General features: G+C 38.7%; 1 protein-coding gene across 2 annotated transcripts; it reads right to left on the bottom strand.

Annotated features, from left to right (window-relative positions):
* Window positions 1–1,704: 1,704 nt before the first annotated feature.
* Window positions 1,705–16,874, bottom strand: LOC116293194 (uncharacterized). 2 transcript variants are annotated; one of them, XM_031700593.2, is made up of 21 exons: window positions 16,690–16,874; window positions 15,233–15,321; window positions 14,517–14,577; window positions 13,665–14,161; window positions 12,906–12,932; window positions 12,556–12,807; window positions 12,116–12,409; window positions 10,534–10,646; window positions 10,176–10,249; window positions 9,761–9,924; window positions 9,265–9,555; window positions 8,836–8,969; window positions 8,203–8,416; window positions 6,593–6,703; window positions 6,073–6,275; window positions 5,619–5,741; window positions 4,606–4,676; window positions 3,687–3,727; window positions 3,382–3,478; window positions 2,661–2,760; window positions 1,705–1,974 (listed from the first exon to the last, which is right to left on the bottom strand). In XM_031700593.2, exons 2-21 carry the CDS (start codon window positions 15,300–15,302, stop codon window positions 1,822–1,824), a joined length of 3,090 nt encoding a protein of 1,029 aa, XP_031556453.2. In that variant the 5' UTR covers window positions 15,303–15,321; window positions 16,690–16,874; the 3' UTR covers window positions 1,705–1,821. The 2 variants fall into 2 exon arrangements, with proteins under 2 accessions (XP_031556453.2, XP_031556454.2); XM_031700594.2 differs by lacking the exon at window positions 16,690–16,874 and adding an exon at window positions 16,113–16,565.
* Window positions 16,875–18,510: the final 1,636 nt, after the last annotated feature.

Below are 18,510 nucleotides of genomic sequence, written 5' to 3'. Positions count from 1 at the left end.
GGATTTCTAGGACTTCCGGTATAATTTGTACTTGTATAAGAAGTAAACACAGAACTCTGTTTGAAAGCATGATTTTCATTGATTATGACAATGACAATGTGTTATTCACACCACATTTACAAATTTAAGATATCATTTACAACTTCCTTAAATATAAGGTGTAAGCTTGCTGTAAAAATTGCACATGCGCCAAAAAATGGATTATGCCAGAGCCCTAGAAAGAGCCCGCGTTCTTTGCCGCAGGCCAGAAGAAACGCAGGCCAGAAGGAACGCAGGCTCTGGCGACGAGATTGGTCCACTCGCTCTTGTGAATGTCTTGCGTATGCAATTTCTAAACTATACACACAGGCAACCCAAGCAGTGTACTTGAAGCTCAGATATGTATATATATATATTTTAATTCTTTGATTGCACGTTTCGTCATCGCGGCCATGTTGGTGCCATTTAACACGAAAAGATTTCCTATTAGCATCCATTATTAACGGCACCACAACGGCCGTCGTGGTTTTGTCTTTCAACTCTCTTGGGAATGCTTGCAACCCATCAATTCTTGGTTTGCAATCAATCCCAAGAGAGCACAATAACAAAAGGGATGTCCGCCATGTTGGAAGATATAACAAAAGAATTCATTGAAAAATCTTTTGTCAAATTCTTCCAACATGGCGGCTATGACGTTTATTGCAAACGAAGAATACGTGAATTTGTAAAAATTGTCCTCAATGAGTTTCGTTTCAAGTTAACTTTAGTTATCAATATATGGAGTTTTTATCACCTTCCAAAGTCAGTTAGAGGAATTTTTAGCGTGTTGAGTGCTCCATAAGAAATGTTTTCTATACAAAATACGTAGATATTGGAAAAACTTTCTTTGCATTTTGCCTTTCCAATCTCATTACCAGAGTCCGTCCTGTCGTCCAACGCGTGCGAAATAAACCCATACTAAAGACTATATAAAGACTTTTTTTCGAAGAAAAAGGATACTTGAACGGGTTGCCAGAAAAACATGCAAAGAAAACAGTACTACTGGCAATGAGTTTATTGAAAGACTTAAAAATGCCCAGGTCAGTTCAAAGGATAGTGCGTGGCTTATGTTGGCAAGGATAATATGCAACTTTTCAAATTTGATGCACAGTGGCGAATAAACAAATACCAAGACAGAGAAGGCACTATTTGAAAAACAGGTAGCCCAGTGCAATGATCCTTTGAGAAACAATATATCATATAATGAATGTAAAGCTACCCTGCAGATATGTCATCATTAAACCGTTATTATTATTATTATTATTATTATTATTAATATTATTATTTTTATTATTATTATTATTGTTATTATTTATTTTTTCTTAGTGAGAAATTAATGTAGAAGCATTATTATTATTACTGATTGTATCTTAAAGAATTATTATTGTCAATAAATTATTATTATTTAAAAAAATATATATTGTTATTATTATTATTATTATCATCATTATCATTATTAATCATGCATGCATTGATGATAACTCATGATTAAAACTATACGTAGTATGATAACAGCATAAGAGGGGATAAAATTCATCATTAATTACTTAATTATATTTTGAATGATTTGTTTTGATTTGATTTGATTTGATTTGATTTGTAAGAGAAAGGAAAGAGTTGAGATAATTGTCCCCCCCCCCCCCCCCCCCCCAACGTCCACATCCCCCCCCCCCCCCCTATCTTCCCTCCATGAGAATATAGGGCTTCAAAGACAAAGGGATATTTGGCTGCAAGCCCAACAATAGCAGCAATCAGATATTTATATAATGACACGAATGACTCTAGAGGGATGTCCAATGTTCCTTACATATCAATGTCCTGCTGCTCGATAAAATTAAGACTTTTCAACTCAAACTTTGATGGCCATGCAAGGGAAGTTTTCTCCGTCTTGTTTTGTGATTCTGGTTTGGAATCAACCTTGTTGTTGTCTGGCATTATTGCAGTGTCTTCAAAATCCTTGAAACACACAAACCACGAATTCATAGTTACAGAACATTAAATTTATTTTTTGGAAGGGGGAGCACTTTGAGATGCAGCTCCATCTGGGGGACAAAACAATAGGTTCCAATTCTCATAAGATTGGAATTCTTTTGTTTGGTCCCCCAGATCGAGCTGTTTTAACGTCACATGCAAGGGGTCTATAAACAGTACATATATATATACTTACATAAAAACAACATATCAGTGCATCAAATACAATGAATAAATAACATAAATTTAAAGCATGCTCAAAGTTTTGCCCGAAATTTCAACAAAACGCAAGGCAACCTTTGTTGAGCTTTGTTATTCTCTATACTCGTACACTATTGCGAACAAACCTATCAGGGACCGGGTAATGCAATTTTGCCCAAAATCTCAACAAAACGTAAGGCGACCTTTTGTTTAACTTTGCTAATGTAATGTAATATGGTAGCCAATCAAAATGCGGGGTTTTACTAACACTTCAAAGATCAGGGAATATAATGGATGTCATCAATAGTATTTGTTTGTCTCTGATTTAAAGTAGATATTTCGACCATTTACCGATGGCATTCATAAGTAAAGATGAAGGCCATTGGTAAATGGCCGAAACGTCTACTTAACAATAATTAATCTTAATGGCAAATTTAAGACATTAATAATGGATGTTATTCTGTTCTTACCACAGACATGTTAAAGAGTCCACCAATATTGTAGACCAGATCAGCAAATGTTGGTCTTTTGTTTGGATCTGGGTTCCAGCACTGCCACATCACTTCATACCTGAATAAAATCGTATAGGTCATTAATTATTTCTCACACCTTTCTCATTAATGGCCGCCAAACCCGGTCAAACAAAGTCTACATAGTACGATCTTTTGTGTCGAAGTCATTTACCCTTGCTTCAAGAGATGCTTAAAAGAGCTCGAATTGGTGAGATGAATGACTTTGACACAAAAGATCGTACTGAGTAGACTTTGTTTACTAATGAGGCCTTTCTGACCTTGCTTACATTCAATTGTCCCTAGTCCCAACCGGGTTTGGCGGCCATTTATGAGAAAGGTCCCCGATTGGAAAACATTATGCTAACATCTGGACACCTTAACATATCATTACTGTCACCATCATCATCAGTATCATCATATTCCATATGATCATCACTATAAATCACCTTGATACATGATTGATTCACTACCATAACCACCATCATTACCATCATCATCACCATCATCACTTTCATTATCTGACCATTATCTTCGCTAACATTACCATCATTATTATCATCATGAATAATAACATTATCATCATCATTATCATTATCATCGTCATCATCATCATCATCCCCTCATCATTACCACCATCATCTTTAGTTATCATTAATATATTTAGTATATTTATACTTACATGTCACGCGATGTATTACTGGATCTTTCTAGTCTGTATCCCTGACGCAGTCTTTCAACAACTTCTGTACCAGACATCCCAGCATAAGGCATCAAACCTAAGGGAATAGATGGGATTACGATGACGAAATTTATGCCAACCAGAAATCTATTTCACAATCTAACACAGCAACGTGTCAAAGCCTACTGCTGAAATGGTTGGCACATTAACATCACAGCGGCAATTTTTATGTTACATCCACATATATAATTGGACATTTTGCCTTTTGTGCCTTAGGCAGCTTTTAGCTTAGAGAAAATACTTACCTCCACTTTCGATTTCCCACAAGAGAACGCCGAAGGACCATCTACGAAATAAAATCAGTACAAGTACAGTCGTTTATAGAGCAGTTTTCGTATGACTATGAAAATGGTGCAATCACATTGCGAGAGAAAAAAACCCAAAGCCTCCAAAATCTTAGAAAATATCACGGTCGCGGAAAGGCACGGATACGACACCGTCTGTTTCACGGTCATATACGAAAACTGCTTTAAATAGTACACGTGGAAACGAACGATTCGCCGTCGCAACAAATAGGGTTTTGGTTGACGTCAATCAAAGTGTTTCCATCACAATATGGTTGACGTCAACCAATCAATCGTCAATCAAAATGTTTCCATGACATCGGAAAACACAAAGGACAAGTGCCTATGGAATGTCATGGAAACGCGCCTTGGTTGACTCGTTCAACAAAACCTCTTGAATTCGTCGCGACGACGATTCTGCGCGTGCCATTGAGAAAAAAGGTAGTAGACTAAGATTAATCTTGACTAGGAGTAGCCAGTTTTCTCTAGCTTGGACTGTCCTTTTCTAATCCATATTCGGGGACCGATCCAAGAGTGTTAAAATGCCCAGCGTCATGTGGCGGATCCCACAGGGGTGATTCCGTGGGTTCCACTGAATCCCCCTTTTGTAAGATCTTGTGAAGCCAATTATTTTCTTTAAGCTCAGTGGAATGAATTTTGAACCCCCATCGTGAAGGCAATCCTACCAGTTTTTTCTGCGTGGCCGTCATTTTGGAACCCCCACCCCCTTTTTTAATGGTTCCTAGATCCAACACTAGATCTTGTAGTGTTGTCTCATGTTTTTTGGGTTTTTTTTCAAGTTTCAAAAGCAGCACTGTCAGTCGAGAACATGCACGAGATATTCTAACAAATAATTTTACATAAAAACTGGTTTCCTTACACGTCGGACTTGCTGGTATAGGTGTAGTCTTGTAGAGATTCCAGGGCCATCCAACGAACAGGAAGAAGACCCTGAAAGAATTTTATATCATACACATAAAATACGAGGATTTTTCTCCGGATTGTCTAGTTTTTCTGCCCTCCGAAAAAACTATGCAACTTTGAAATTCATTTTTCGTCAGATCAGATAAACGAGTGCCATGCAACTGGACTGTTAGCCACTGTCCATTAAGCGGGACGATTTATTTCTATTGCTTACTATCAATCACGTGACTCTTTGGAGTTGACTGGGGGGCAAACAAGCGGTTGACTGGGGGGCAACTAGCGGATGTTAAGTCAAAACATGTCAAAATAAGTCCTAAAACTATTGTATTTGACTATTTCTACGACATCAAACCAGAAAACAAGAGATCAAAACAACCCCCAAGATTCTACAAGCCATTAAAAACGCAACTATTACCGAAAGTGACGTCTATTGATAGCGACCTATTAGAGCAAGTCGTTGGTTTAGCATATAAGGCATTACTATAAATCTCATTATTTAAGTGTCTAGTCGTTCTAGCGATTTCGCACTAATTGGGGACACTTTTCATTCACACACACTACCACTTCATTCAATATTCTATGCACACAACGCTCAACTCATGTAGATTTTTACGGAGGGAGGAAACCGGAGAACCCGGAGAAAACCCTCGTAGCATAGGAGAGAACAGCACATCAAACAAAGTCAATTCACATGTGGCGATCACGGCTCGACTGACCAGCGACCCGACCCGTGAAAGACGACGCGTTAGCACCGTATGACACCTATGCTACCCCATACATGACTTCATATGGACCTTAATCGAGCTGCAGTCATGTTGGCTCCGGCTAGGATAATAAAATGGCTTTCTTTAAAAGTGCGCGGATAAACTCGTTCCGAAGCACTTGAATGACAGACACGACAACATGGAAAAATGCTGTTTTGGCTACCGTGGCTGACGCACGAGATGAAGATCAGTCAGCTTAACTTACCCCTGCCGTGTTCTCATACACTCCAATTTCGTAGATATCACGTGACATACCAAAGTCAGAAACCATGGCAACCATGTTTTTACCAAGCAAGACGTTACGAGCCGCCAAGTCTCGGTGAATGTACTGAAATTACAAAAAGACGTTAAAAAGAATGGTTAGTATACAGCTATTTCAAAGAAGGTAGGAGAAGGTTCTGTTGCATGTTGCTTAGCACTAAGCTCGAAATGTATTATGTTCACATGTAAATAATGTCAGTACATAGTGCAATTCGGGCTTAGTATGCAATATACAACATGCAACATGCTTGCTTGCTTGCTTAATTGCTTGCTTGCTTGCTTGCTTGCTTGCTTGCTTGCTTGCTTGCTTGCTTGCTTGCTTGCTTGCTGGTTTTATGTTATTAATTGTTTCGAGGGGGCTCGCATATTTATGCCTATTGATTAAATAATGTGTTTACCCTGTGTCTCTCGAGGTGAGCCATCCCCTGAGCGATCTCATACGCAAACCTCATTCTCTCCCTTTCAGATAATACAATAGTCGGTCTTGGTTGATTTGGACTCAAGTCACTTGTGTTTTGGTACTCAGGTGCAGGGCGATTGTCTTTTAGGAAGTCAAGAAGACAACCATTTGGTGCGAACTTCACCACCAACCAGAGAGGACCTTAGTAAAAAAAGTAGAACATTACAATTAGGCAATAAATCCGGCTACCTTTGTTGCTGCTGCATAACATAGACAAGTTATATCCATTTATATTAATCCAAGAAAGGACATTTTTTTCTACACCTCAATCCTTACGTCCAGGCAATCCTTTCTTCCATCCCTTCTTCTTTCCTTCCTTTCTTCCATCCATCCATCTATCCATCCATTTCCTAAACTTCACATCCACCCATCCATCCATCCATTCCTTAAACTTCATAATTCCTTCACAAGCCCATCCTTCATCTTCCATTTCTTCATATTCTCATCAAGGTACATACCATTGATCGTACACGCTCCGATCAAACTGACCAGGTTTGGATGATCCCCAACAGATGACATGATGTTGATTTCGTTACACAGGTCACGCAATTCTCGTTCTGTTGGATTGTCTGTAAACAATAACAATATTAAATAAGAATAGGTTTCGTAGTGTCATACATCGAGCTACCTGTGGTAGCATATTACGGGGTAGCTAAAAAAATATTGGGACCGATGTTGGATACACATATATTTCATATGTGATATTAATAATGTTTTTGTTCGATGTTTATAGAACTGACATAGTTCGTTTGGGCGTAATGTTTTCCCATTTCAGACCAGATGCTTGATTTGTATCCAAATTAATTTATTTTTTCATCAACAAAATGATACTCCAGGGAATAACGCATGGTCTCTGAAATGAAAACACGACCATATTTAAGACTTATCCAGTCCTGGAGTCCTCAGTTTTCCATCCGATACAACAAACTGAAAAATTATTTTCCTTGCCCGCAACTTTTCAGCTAGGTACATTCCGGTGCCGTGCCGTGCTGTGTTCCTAAAGGTGCCTATGGACAATATCCTGGTGTAATGGGGACCGTGAGATGCAACGATAGCGCCGCAAAGAAGAGGGAGTACAAAATATTCCGATTATCTATACCATACATAAGAATGATGTTGTGAACGCTCCTTCGAATTTTATCGATACAGTGCGGATCAATGTGAGAGAATCTAACAGAGATCGTTTTGAATTTTATTATTCATGTTTGGTCTGGTTTTGCGGGGAGAAGACATCCTTTCAATCTGCATAGATAGCGTCGGTTTTCGCTCCCGAAAGTACGTCCAAATATAGTACCAGTACCTTGGGGGAGGGGGGAGGTGTGTTGTAAAGGGGTTAAGTTGCTTTCGGGTTGATACGTTTGATGCTCGTAAAACCATTAGTTATTGGGATAAAAACGAAACAAATCACACGATTGATACCTATTTCATTTGTTCTTTTAGAATTTGTTAGTTTTATGCCTAAAATCCAAAATTGTGGAAAATCAGAATCTGGATTTACTCCTTGGATCGGACTTTTCTGAGGTGGAGTGTAGGAATTGATAATTTTTTTCCTTTGGTATTTCAAGTTAAAATCAATGCTAAATGTCTAACGTACCTCGAACAATGGCTTTGGCGCAGTTGTTTTTAGAAATTAATAAAAAATATGGCTTTTATGCGAAGGAAAAGATTAAGGCTATTCTGTTAGAATCTGTGTTTTTGTTAAGCTAATTTAACTATCTCGTTTCATCTTTATCAAACAGGGAATGAATAAAGACGTTCGAAGATGCCTTACTTGCGTTTATGGCAGATAACGAGTTCAGAAAAGTAAATAGAGCGGCGTAAAGTTACCATCATACCGCAAAGGGTAAAGAGAAATTCTTTATTCCAAAGGGATGGATATTCTGTACAGTTATCCCAGCATCAATGCTACTCAAGTGAAAACAGAAAACGTGAGTAGTGATTTTTATGTGTGCTCAAAGGATACCCTTAAATATGGTCAAGGATACTCTTAAATATGGTCAAGGATTATCTTAAATATGGTCAAGGATACTCTTAAATATGGTCATGTTATCTTGCTCTAAGACACTACCTTTCAACATCTTTACAGCACAAACTATACGCTCCTCTTTCCTCTCCTCTTCACTCTTTGTCAGGTAGCCTTTCATCACGACACCAAAGGCTCCAGACCCAAGCTCTAAATCGAGTATCAAGTCGTCACGTGGTATCTCCCACCATTGTTTAGCAATCTTGATCTTAAGAACACCAAACCAGTCTACAGCCGAATCGTATGGGTTTTCTCGTAACTATGAAACGCACAAACAATGAAAAGAATTAGCAACACCGACGAAAGACAGCGCTATCAGTAACACTGCGCATAGTACAGTGGGTAGTCAGGATGACGTAAATAGCTCTCCTCTCACCTCTAAGGTTCGAATCCCATTCGCCCCATGTGAACTGATTGAGCTTAATTCTCATGCAAGGTACCTCCCGGATAATGGCCAAGCAAAGCTTTAATACCTTTTGAAGAAAAGGGCACAAAAGGGTTGGGTACAAAACGGCACCTTAATTTCCATGCATGGCACCTCCCTGATAGTGGGCAAGCAAATCTTTGATACCTTTTAAAGAAAATGAAATGAAGAGCCCAAAAGGGTTGGGTGCGGAACGTGATCTTAATTCCCAAGCAAGGTACCTCCCTGATAAGGGGCAAGGAAATCTTTGATACCTTTTCAAGTTTCTTCTGCATCTCCTTATTTTCCGTTCGTTTTCGTCTCACAAATACAACTCCACCGATAAGCAGGACAATGATGATGGCAACAAGGGGAAGAACGATGGCCATTACTTCTACTTTGCTGCTATCTAAAATCCATCAATTGAGAAAAAAATGAAAATACCTTGAATAGCCTGAATAGCCATCTCGCTTCAGTCCTAATCGGTCGTAAATAACGAAACCTAAGACATATGACATTTCATACACTTCAAGAGAAGTTAATGAAACTCTCTTTGGTGTTTTCGCTTCAGATGTGTTGCCATCCATCCATCAGTCTCGAGACATGTGATAGGTATCTTAGAGACAACTCAGTAGGGATTTTGGTCTATTTAACATATATGCCTCCCCCATCTTTATATAATTATAGCAATAAAAAAAACCTACCTTTAGTCTTCACGTTTATTGGTTCACTAGCTTTATAACCTTCAGCATTAACAGCCTTCACACGCATCAGGTATTTTTTACCCGCGTCTAGATTCTTTACGGTGACTTTGGTCTTATCAGAGTTCACAATGGTATCATCGTAGTACTCCATGTCTGTACCTGCCTTCTTGTACTGTACGGTGTAGTTAAGGATTCTATATGGTCCATGATACAAGGGAGCTGACCAATGAAGTGTCACTGTCGTCATTTTCACGTCACTGCTACTCAGATTAGCTGGAGGGGGAGGTGGAGCTATATTGAATGGAACATAAAAATCTTAGACCCAATCAAAGACTTCCTTGTGCCAGTAAGGCAGTTTTGAGTGTCGATAATATACTACTAGTAGCCCAGCCAATCAGAACACAGGTTTCGTGATAGACCATTAGTAGGTTTATACTAAAGCAAAATATTCCATTCATTTTTTACATTCCGAAAAATGTGTGTGTGTTTGTGTTACCTTTGACATTAATGGAGTTGATCTGAAACTCTTTAGACGCAGCATTTCCGTGGGAAAGTCGTAAGAGTCGTCCAGTGATATCCTGTACAACAGAAAAAGCTGACCGTCCTTTGAGCTCAGCTGTGATGTCGAATTTTACGTGATACGTGCTGTTGCCAATATTACTAAGACAAAACATTTTTAAAGCAGCAGTCAGTAGTTGCCAGGCAGCACCACATTCACCCTCACGGTCGCCACCAACCTTAAGAAATACCACCCACAACCACAACCACCATCACCACAACATTAGTAGGTACCATTACCACTACTGCCCCTACTAATGACGACCCCAAAAACCAATGCCATCATGGTCACCACTACCCAACCCTCCAACCACCAAGCAACTTCTATTCAATATCAAAGGTACAAAACTTACGTGAATTCTGTAACCTTCATTTGATAAATGTTGTAACCATCAGGCTTTCTGCTTTTATTGAATAGCCCCAAAACCTAGATTTAAAAAATATAATTTAAACAGTGCATAAGCGTTTTCAATAGACTTCTTTACCATAAGCGTAATGTTTTCCTAATTCAAACCACTTGTCATTCTCTTGAGAATAAGATTTTTTGTTTGAGTTATATCGATATTCGCCATGTGCAATTGTTAAACAAAGAAATGACACTCAAGAGGACATCTGTTCTAAAATGAAAGTTATATTGCTTGCTCTTGTCCCATTTGCTGTCATTTGCTGCTTTCAAGTAAAATAGATAGTTCGATGCTGAGATATTCTTACCAATTTCTTGAAAACAAATGACTGTTTTTTGTCCTTCAAGTTTTTCCTATCCTTAAAGTTGCGACTTGGAAGTGGAAACGTAAGGTTCAATGAATAACTAGCAGTAACAGAATCTATATGAAATAGAAAAATGAAAATTGATAAGAAGTAGTCATAGTATCTATAAACAATATTAACTCATTCACAGACTAGTCCATCGTATGGGAGTCCTGTGGCGTGGCGGCTGAGAAGTGGGAGAGCAATTACTCTTCTTTCGTCGTTTTCTTAATTCTCTGTCCGATTCTCATCTCTCATACTACACAGGAATAGAAAAAGTATACATTGCTTAGCATGCATGAGATCTGTGAGTAGACTCTTCCGGAAAGAAAACAAAGCAAAATATGTACATTTGTCATTTTCCCGTAACAAAATGTGCTATCTTCATCGTCGTTATCATCAGTACTCATGTGTTGAGTATCCCAGACTAAAAGACGGAAAATACGGTTTTACAATCGATTGCAATCAACATTTACTAACATTTTTATCGTTTTTGTGTCGGCAGAAAGTGTAGCCTATTCGCCAGACAAAAACAACCAAGTCGTTAACCCTATCCCAGACTAAAATGATACCCTATCCCAGACAAAATGTCAAAAAATGATACCCTACCCCAGACCCAAAAGCCGAAAAACCATACCCTATAGGGCGGCACATACCCGTATAGCAAATATAGGGGAGTACCCCCCCCCCCCCCCCCCCCCCCCCCGGGCCAAGCTCCCTCTCTCATTAAACCAAAAGTTTACCGGGAAATAACTGAAGAAAATAATTGAAGTAGCAATATGCAAATTTAATAATTTATTTTCTCTGGGTTACCGCCGTTTGCATTACGGAGCAAAATCTCTTAGTTACCATCATTGGAACTTAATGTAGTTATAATCAAGCGATTAACTTCTGATGTATCCAATTTAAGGCAAAATTGCCCCAAATATAAGGGTCATTCACTTCTGAATTTCGATCATCTGCATGTTAGATTTGCAAATCATCTTCCGATTGGAGGAAGGGATTCATAAACTGGCATCACCACTCTAGGGCATGTCATATACTTTTGAATCGCATCCAATCAGGAGATTTAGCAAATCATCCCCTGATTGGCAGGGAAGTCATAAACTGACAACACCCTTCTAGTTCATGTTATATACTCCTGACTCGCATCCAATCAGGAGATTGAGCAAATCATCCTCCGATTGGCAGAGAAGTCATAAACTGGCAACACCCTACTTGGTCATGTCATATACTCCTGACTCGCATCCAATCAGAGCACTGATTTACCTCCGATTGGTGGAGATAGATGTTATTTTTATATGAATCACCACTCGAGGGCAAGCAACGGTTACTTATATTCTCTACTACCATCAAAGCTAGCAGGGCATTTCTTTTGAAATACACAGCTTCTTCGAGGAAAGAAGTGCTGATTCTGGGTTTTATACATCATCAGAATGACGTCATTCTTCCCTGAATTACATCAGTCCAATTTATTGTCACCTGAACAATTAGAGAATGATAAAATAAACCTTTAGTATGATATGATAATCAAATTGTTTCTTACTCTTTGGCATTGTCTCCACGTAAACCCGTTTGCTCCAAGGTCCATCCCCAGCATCATTGAAAGCCAGTACTGATATACTATAGTTTGTCAAGGCCTGCAAGTTTCTGTACTCAAAGGTTGTGGTGTTTGGACCCGTTCTATTGCTCCTTAACACTTGGCGGAAACGGAACACGTTGATTCGAAATCCACGGGGCTCACCGTGCATGAATGGTAAAGGGACTGGATTCCACTTTATCATGACTTTGCTTGGACCAATGGAATAGGCTTCTGTGATTTCTGGTGCAAGAGTGGGTGCTGCCAATACATAATTTTGTTAGTGAGCTATGTAAAGTATAATATCATGAACACAGTTAGTCAGGGGCTGATTACCTGGAGGAGGACATTTCTCTACATTTCTCACAGTATTCCCATCTTATACTACTATTAGTGGTGTTGATTACCTGGAGGAGGGCATTTCTCTACATCACAGTACTCCCATCTCATACTACTATTAGTGGTGTAGCACCAAGGTCCATGGGGTCCTTGACCTCCAGGGTTACGACACCAGTTGGACGCATTGACCAGCTCTGGATACTCAGACAAAGGATGATTGTGACGATGAGGACACTGAGATGACCAGGATTGGCACACGTGACCTGACCTTGTTACGCTTACGTTACCACGGTAACCAAGACCATTGCCATAGTAACAGTCTATTAAAAGTTAGAATCAATAATTAAAATACTTAAGATGAGAAGCATCGTAATATAACACAGAGAATAAGTTCCGCGGTCCGTCTAACAGTACTTACCACTGCTTTCCAGCTTATCTGTCTCAGCTGTTGAGGAAGTATTTGAAAATTTTAGGGACTTTTCTTATGCGGCTGAAAATTGCTGCTGTAAAGTTGAGTCAGAAATCGCAGCTCAAATTAACCCCAATAGAGTGTTTTAAACGGGCCTTTAGAATAGACCCGTTTTGAATTCCAAATTACCGCTGTGTTTCTTGATCACAGACTCATTTGCACAGGGTTAGCCTCGATTTTGTGCAGAATATTCACGTGTTCCAGTCAAGGTCCGTTGAGTTTCAAAGTGTTTGTATTGTTGAAGTTGTGCATTCTTTACTTTACCGTTGGTATTTGTGAATATTTAGACACTGATACGAGGCTAACCCTGTGCAAATGAGTCTGTAATCAAATAACACAGCGGTAATTTGGAATTCGAAACTGGTCTATTGTGTAGTCATAAACATCGAACCTCCGCAGCTACCTACCAGACTCCCTTGCACACTTTCCTTTGTTCAGTTAATTAGCACCAATTGCCTTACTATTCTCATGAGGGAATACAAATTTAATAGCCTCGTGTTCACGTGGAAACATAAAAGCGTTTTGAGAGGCTAGTCGTTCGCTAGTCAGTGCCGAACAAAAGCTGTTATTCAAACTGGTCACCATATTCCGATTCAGTGTATGGTGTTGGTCGTACCGGAAGTACACCAGAATGCATTCTGTATCTCGAATCAGAAAAAGCCCAGTTTATCTAAAAGAAGTGCTGTTTGAATAGTACATGTTACTTACTGTTGAGATGCCTGCTAAAGTAGCATTCTGGAAGATCACCACCGTTCCTGTATTCAACCACGCTACAATTAATGATATTCCAGTAATAAGGATAAGCGTTCCCAGTATTTTTATCTTTCAGTCGATCTGTGTTGAATCCTATCAACAATTCTATCTCCTTATCACACCGCTTGTACACATCTTCACAGGACTCCCGACAAACCGGCCTGGCTTTTGGCAACGACGAGGTAAGATCACACATTGGAAAGCTGTACTGGCAATAGGTTTGGTTGAAGATCTCTATGCAGGAATCTCTGACCGATACTGGGATATATCCTTCGAGCATACGTTTCCCTATTAATACCCTCTGCAGGCTTTGTTCCATTTCTTTCTGGTTGTCACCATAGACGTTTCGGTCTTTTATGATGTCTTTGCAGAAGCCATTCTCGGAATATTCGTAAGGTTTACAAGATTGGTTTATCAAAACTTCCGGGGCATTCCCATGTGCTTGAACACATCTGAGGAAATACAAATTACGATACAGGAAAAATGTTGCATCAGCAAAATACACGGGGAGTTTCGAGGGTCCAGGAATTGCGCAATGGACCGTGACTTCGACGATAGGGCGGCCATCTTGGATCGCAAGGTATTATGGGAAAAACAGGTGGACAAAATAAGCTTCGTAACAGTAATTAAGTCGATTGATATTCACAGCCCACCACAAGAGAATACAACAACTGAGGATGAACTAAGAAGAAATTAAAAACACACATAGCGCAATATAATTTCCGTCATCTTTGTTTTGTTTGGTTTTGCCGCCTGGTAAGATGGCCGCCGTATTGTCGAAGTAGATTGGAGTCGAATTATAATTACCTTTCTTTTATAGGACTTGTAGTACTCAAGACAGTGGAAAGGGTGGAAACTGTAACTGTAGCTGTAAAAAAATAAAACTTGCGTTATTGACCCCTCCTCCCCATTTATTGACCCCTCCTCCCCATTTATTGACCCCTCCTCCCCATTTATTGACCCCTCCTCCCCATTTCACACCACGTGCCATTCTCTTAAGAATAAGATTCTTTGACACTTTGACTTTTACTCAGGGTTAGCCTCAAATCAGTGTCTAAATATTCACAAATACCAACGGTAAAGTAAAGAATGCACAACTTCAACAATATGAACACTTTGAAACTTGACGGACCTTGACTGGAACACGTGAATTCTTCACAAAATCGAGGCTAAGCCTGAGTAAATGAGTCTGTAATCAAGAAACACAGCGGTAATTTGGAACTCGATCAAAAAGGGTCTATTATGTAGAAAAGCGAAATAGACATGACGTTTCTCGTGGCTCACTGTTGGCTCTCTGCCAGTTCCGAGGTCGAGTAAGACTGGGTAGTGTTGAAATTGCTGTGCATCTTGGGCACGAAATAGACACCATCTTGCAAATAAGTCCCCTAAAACAGTCCCTCGATGAACCTGCCGAATGTAAATTTGGCCCAGCCTTTTTCTCAACTTTGGAACAGCTTACCGCTTCTGTTTTGTTACGTAGTTTTATTGTAAACTATGTACAATATTATTGTATTCAAACTAACCATTATTAGCCGTCGAGACGGGTGTCAGCTGAACCAGGATTAAAACAAAAAGTGCAGCCAAATGATTCATGTCGGCTTGGAAAAGGATCCTAAGAAGTAGTAAAGATGTTTGTTTATTTATTTACTTGTACCATCCATTACAATTACAAATAAATAGGATAAATAAGAGAAGATATAAGGTTACTAGCATTCCTTATAAAATAACTGTTATAAATGTCGCGTTCTGATTGGTTGAGTGCGCGTGCGAGCTTCAGTAATAACCATACGGGCTCAATTAAATCAGACAGCCAACTTATTTGAATAATAAGAGATAACTAGCTAAAAACTAGTGTGAGCTGCGTCGGTGTTTCTAATGAAACAGTAATGATAAAAAGGTAAATCCACCGTGAAAAGATGAAAAAACTTACAAACGTTTCGGACGCTAGTCCTTCGTCGGAGTAAAAGAGAAAGAGCGATTTGAATAATGATAATGATGACAGTGATCATTAGTGATGATGAATTCAGACATGGACATTCTGTTACGTTCCCTTTATTTTCCTCCCTTTACAGACCTTTACATTTTGATTTATCTGTGTGCACTAGTGTTATCAGTCAAAGTGTCAAATTCACTTAATTCGCCACTCATAGTCATTAAAATTAAGTCAAGGATCAAGTTTGGACAGTTCTTTATCCCCAATAAATTAGATTTGGGTTGATATTCCTTCAAAGTGAATTCCACAAAATACAGGTTTACAAATGTTTATACATAACCCTTGTCGAGGCTACATTGCCTGGAAGAAAAAAATTCTAGCTCAGTGTACCTTAATAAATTCTAAGAGTATCTCAAATAACAACAGTGCCATCTACCTTTACTCAACTTTGGTTCACTGAATACACTTACCAGACAAGATGAATACCTTAATCGTAATAGCTTTCGTAAGATGTTATATCCAAGTGTGTTCTAAGAGGACAATGAGTGAAACTGAACACCGACAATAAACTGTTATAATGCCAACTATTTCGAATAAGAGTGTAAGAGCCAAAGAACTAGATAGACGATAGGTCAATCCAAGACGGAAAAGAATTTTGTTATGCAACTAAAAACGAAAAATCGAGGCCTTAAAATGGTTTCCTCGTCTATGAACACTCTGGATAACTCCACACTTCCAGTCTTTCCAGAACTCAGGAATGACTTATCCGATTGGTTTATCCGACAAAGACAACCGCTGTATCGAAATAAGTATAACGAAGCGGTAACATAGGAATCAAATGCCTACTTCGACGATTCAGGGTTGCACTTTTTGCCTACAAGAAAGAAGCTTCCTGGTGCGATAATATAGAGCAACCAAGATGTAAACTCTGATCTTGCTCCGTTTCCGCCAGCTTAATACTAAACAAAATTATTAAAGAGTTCTTTCAGTCTATCACTGAAAGCTGTCCAAATCATGTTCACGATTCATTTACGATCACAAGCTTACCTGAAATGAATATAGGCTTTTTTCTACTTGAAGTTATTTCCAGTTCTTTTTAATTGAGTATACTATCGTTCACCACCCTTGAGTGCTGCTCGCTCTCCCTTACGATAGTCAATTAAGAAGGACAATGAAACTTTGGAGTATGCAAGAATTGTGATTCGCTAAACAACTCTGCAGATTTGCATGCAGTAGCTTCCTGTTATTAGTTAAATACTGATGACATTTGATCATGTTCACCTCGTCAGCCTGGAATGTCGGTTTTGATTGTCAGATTTAGGCGATTAACCTCACGCTATAACAAATGGTACTGAACAACATAACCCCATCATTAAAGACATACATGTTGGCTTAAAAATAAATAGCTTTTGAAAAGTCGTATTATAATTTTTCAAAAGTTATTTTGCTAAAACCATCAAAATATTCTGGAACAGTTATTAACATCATTAGATTGTCAAATAATTAATTTTCCAAATTGTTGTTTACGTCCTTGTGCGCCTCCGAAAAAAAACTCTTATTTTGCCATAGCGCTAACTAGCTAGCGTGACAGCTGAGGTTTCCGGGGTAACGCTGTTTTTGGTTGTAGTAAATGAAAGAGAGCCGAGCTAAAGTAACGTTGTTTGCAGCAAGAAGAATCAAGAACGTAGCCGCCAATCAAGGCAGGGAAACCATTCGGTATATTTGGCAATATCATTGCTTCTTCCTATCTGGCATTTCGCCCTAAGTGTATGTTCATTTCAAAAAACGTTGTCGGTCTTAGTTATACGTTTGGGTCACGGAAAAACAATAAATAAATCAAATACATAAAAAATAACTTAATGTACGAATATAGTTTAAAATCTGATTCGAAGCATCAAAGGTACTTTCACTGGATGTGAACTCCATTATACCATGACTATTTCACATCCATTGAAAGGACCTTTTTTCTTTGTTAGAAAAATTACATGTTTTGGTCAATTAAAAACAATAGATAAATAAAATAGATAAATAGAAACTCAAATATGGTTTAAGAGTTGATTGGGAGCTACAAAGGTCGTTTTGCTGGATATGAAAAAGTCTTTTCCTCATGGTTATCTCAAATATATTCCTAGAGGCTCATTAAATCCATTTCAGGTACATTCAGTTATTATGATACTTTCATCTAAGTTTATTTCATCAGAAACATTGTTCAGTATTGCTACACGTTTATCCAATCCATTTCAGGTACACTCATTTCCCTATTCTTTCATCCAATCCATTTCAGGCACATCCTTATTCCTACGTGTTCATCCAACAGCAGTGCAATGTATTCTTTAGGGGGAGGGGGAGGGGGAGGGGGAGGTTTGAAGCTCGTAAAACTAAACCTTTCTTACGACAAAAATAAAACAATAGGCACCATTGATACAGCTTTGAGATGCTCTTTTCGAATTTGGTAGTGTTAGCCCTAAATTCCAAAATCTTGGAAAATCTGAATCTGGATTCACTCTTTGGATCGGACTTTTTTTAGGTGGAGTGTGGGATCGAGAAAGAATTTTCCCTTAGTATTTCAACTCAAAATCAAAGTGAAAATTTTAACATCACTTGAATAGTTACTTTGACGCAGTTATTTCTAGAAATTAATGAAAAACACAGCTTTTATAAGAAGGAAACGATTAAGGATACACAGTGAGAATTCGTGAATCTAGTTCGCTTATTTTGCCATTTCTTTGCATCTTTATTAAACTAGATGGATATTCTGTAACGTATAACGGCATCAATTCTATTCAAGTGAAGAAGGAAAACCTAAGTAATGACTTGCATTAGATTTATGTGTTTATCATAGACCATTCAATCTATCTATGGACTCAG

The sequence above is a fragment of the Actinia tenebrosa genome, unplaced genomic scaffold, assembly GCF_029948245.1.
Source record: "Actinia tenebrosa isolate PJP-AT-01 unplaced genomic scaffold, QUT_ActTen_1.0 PGA_scaffold13__45_contigs__length_12533684, whole genome shotgun sequence".
In the NCBI taxonomy this organism is placed as follows: domain Eukaryota; kingdom Metazoa; phylum Cnidaria; class Anthozoa; order Actiniaria; family Actiniidae; genus Actinia; species Actinia tenebrosa.
This window is presented reverse-complemented; position numbering and strand designations above follow the sequence as displayed.

Coding starts and splice junctions, on each gene's coding strand:
- LOC116293194 (XM_031700593.2), bottom strand. CDS start 15,302: ATGAATCATTTGGCTGCACTTTTTGTTTTAATCCTGGTTCAGCTGACA. Junction 12,808..12,905: donor AGATAAGCTGGAAAGCAGTG/GTAAGTACTGTT, acceptor AACTTTTAATAG/ACTGTTACTATGGCAATGGT. Junction 6,704..8,202: donor TGCTGTAAAGATGTTGAAAG/GTAGTGTCTTAG, acceptor TATTGTTTACAG/ACAATCCAACAGAACGAGAA.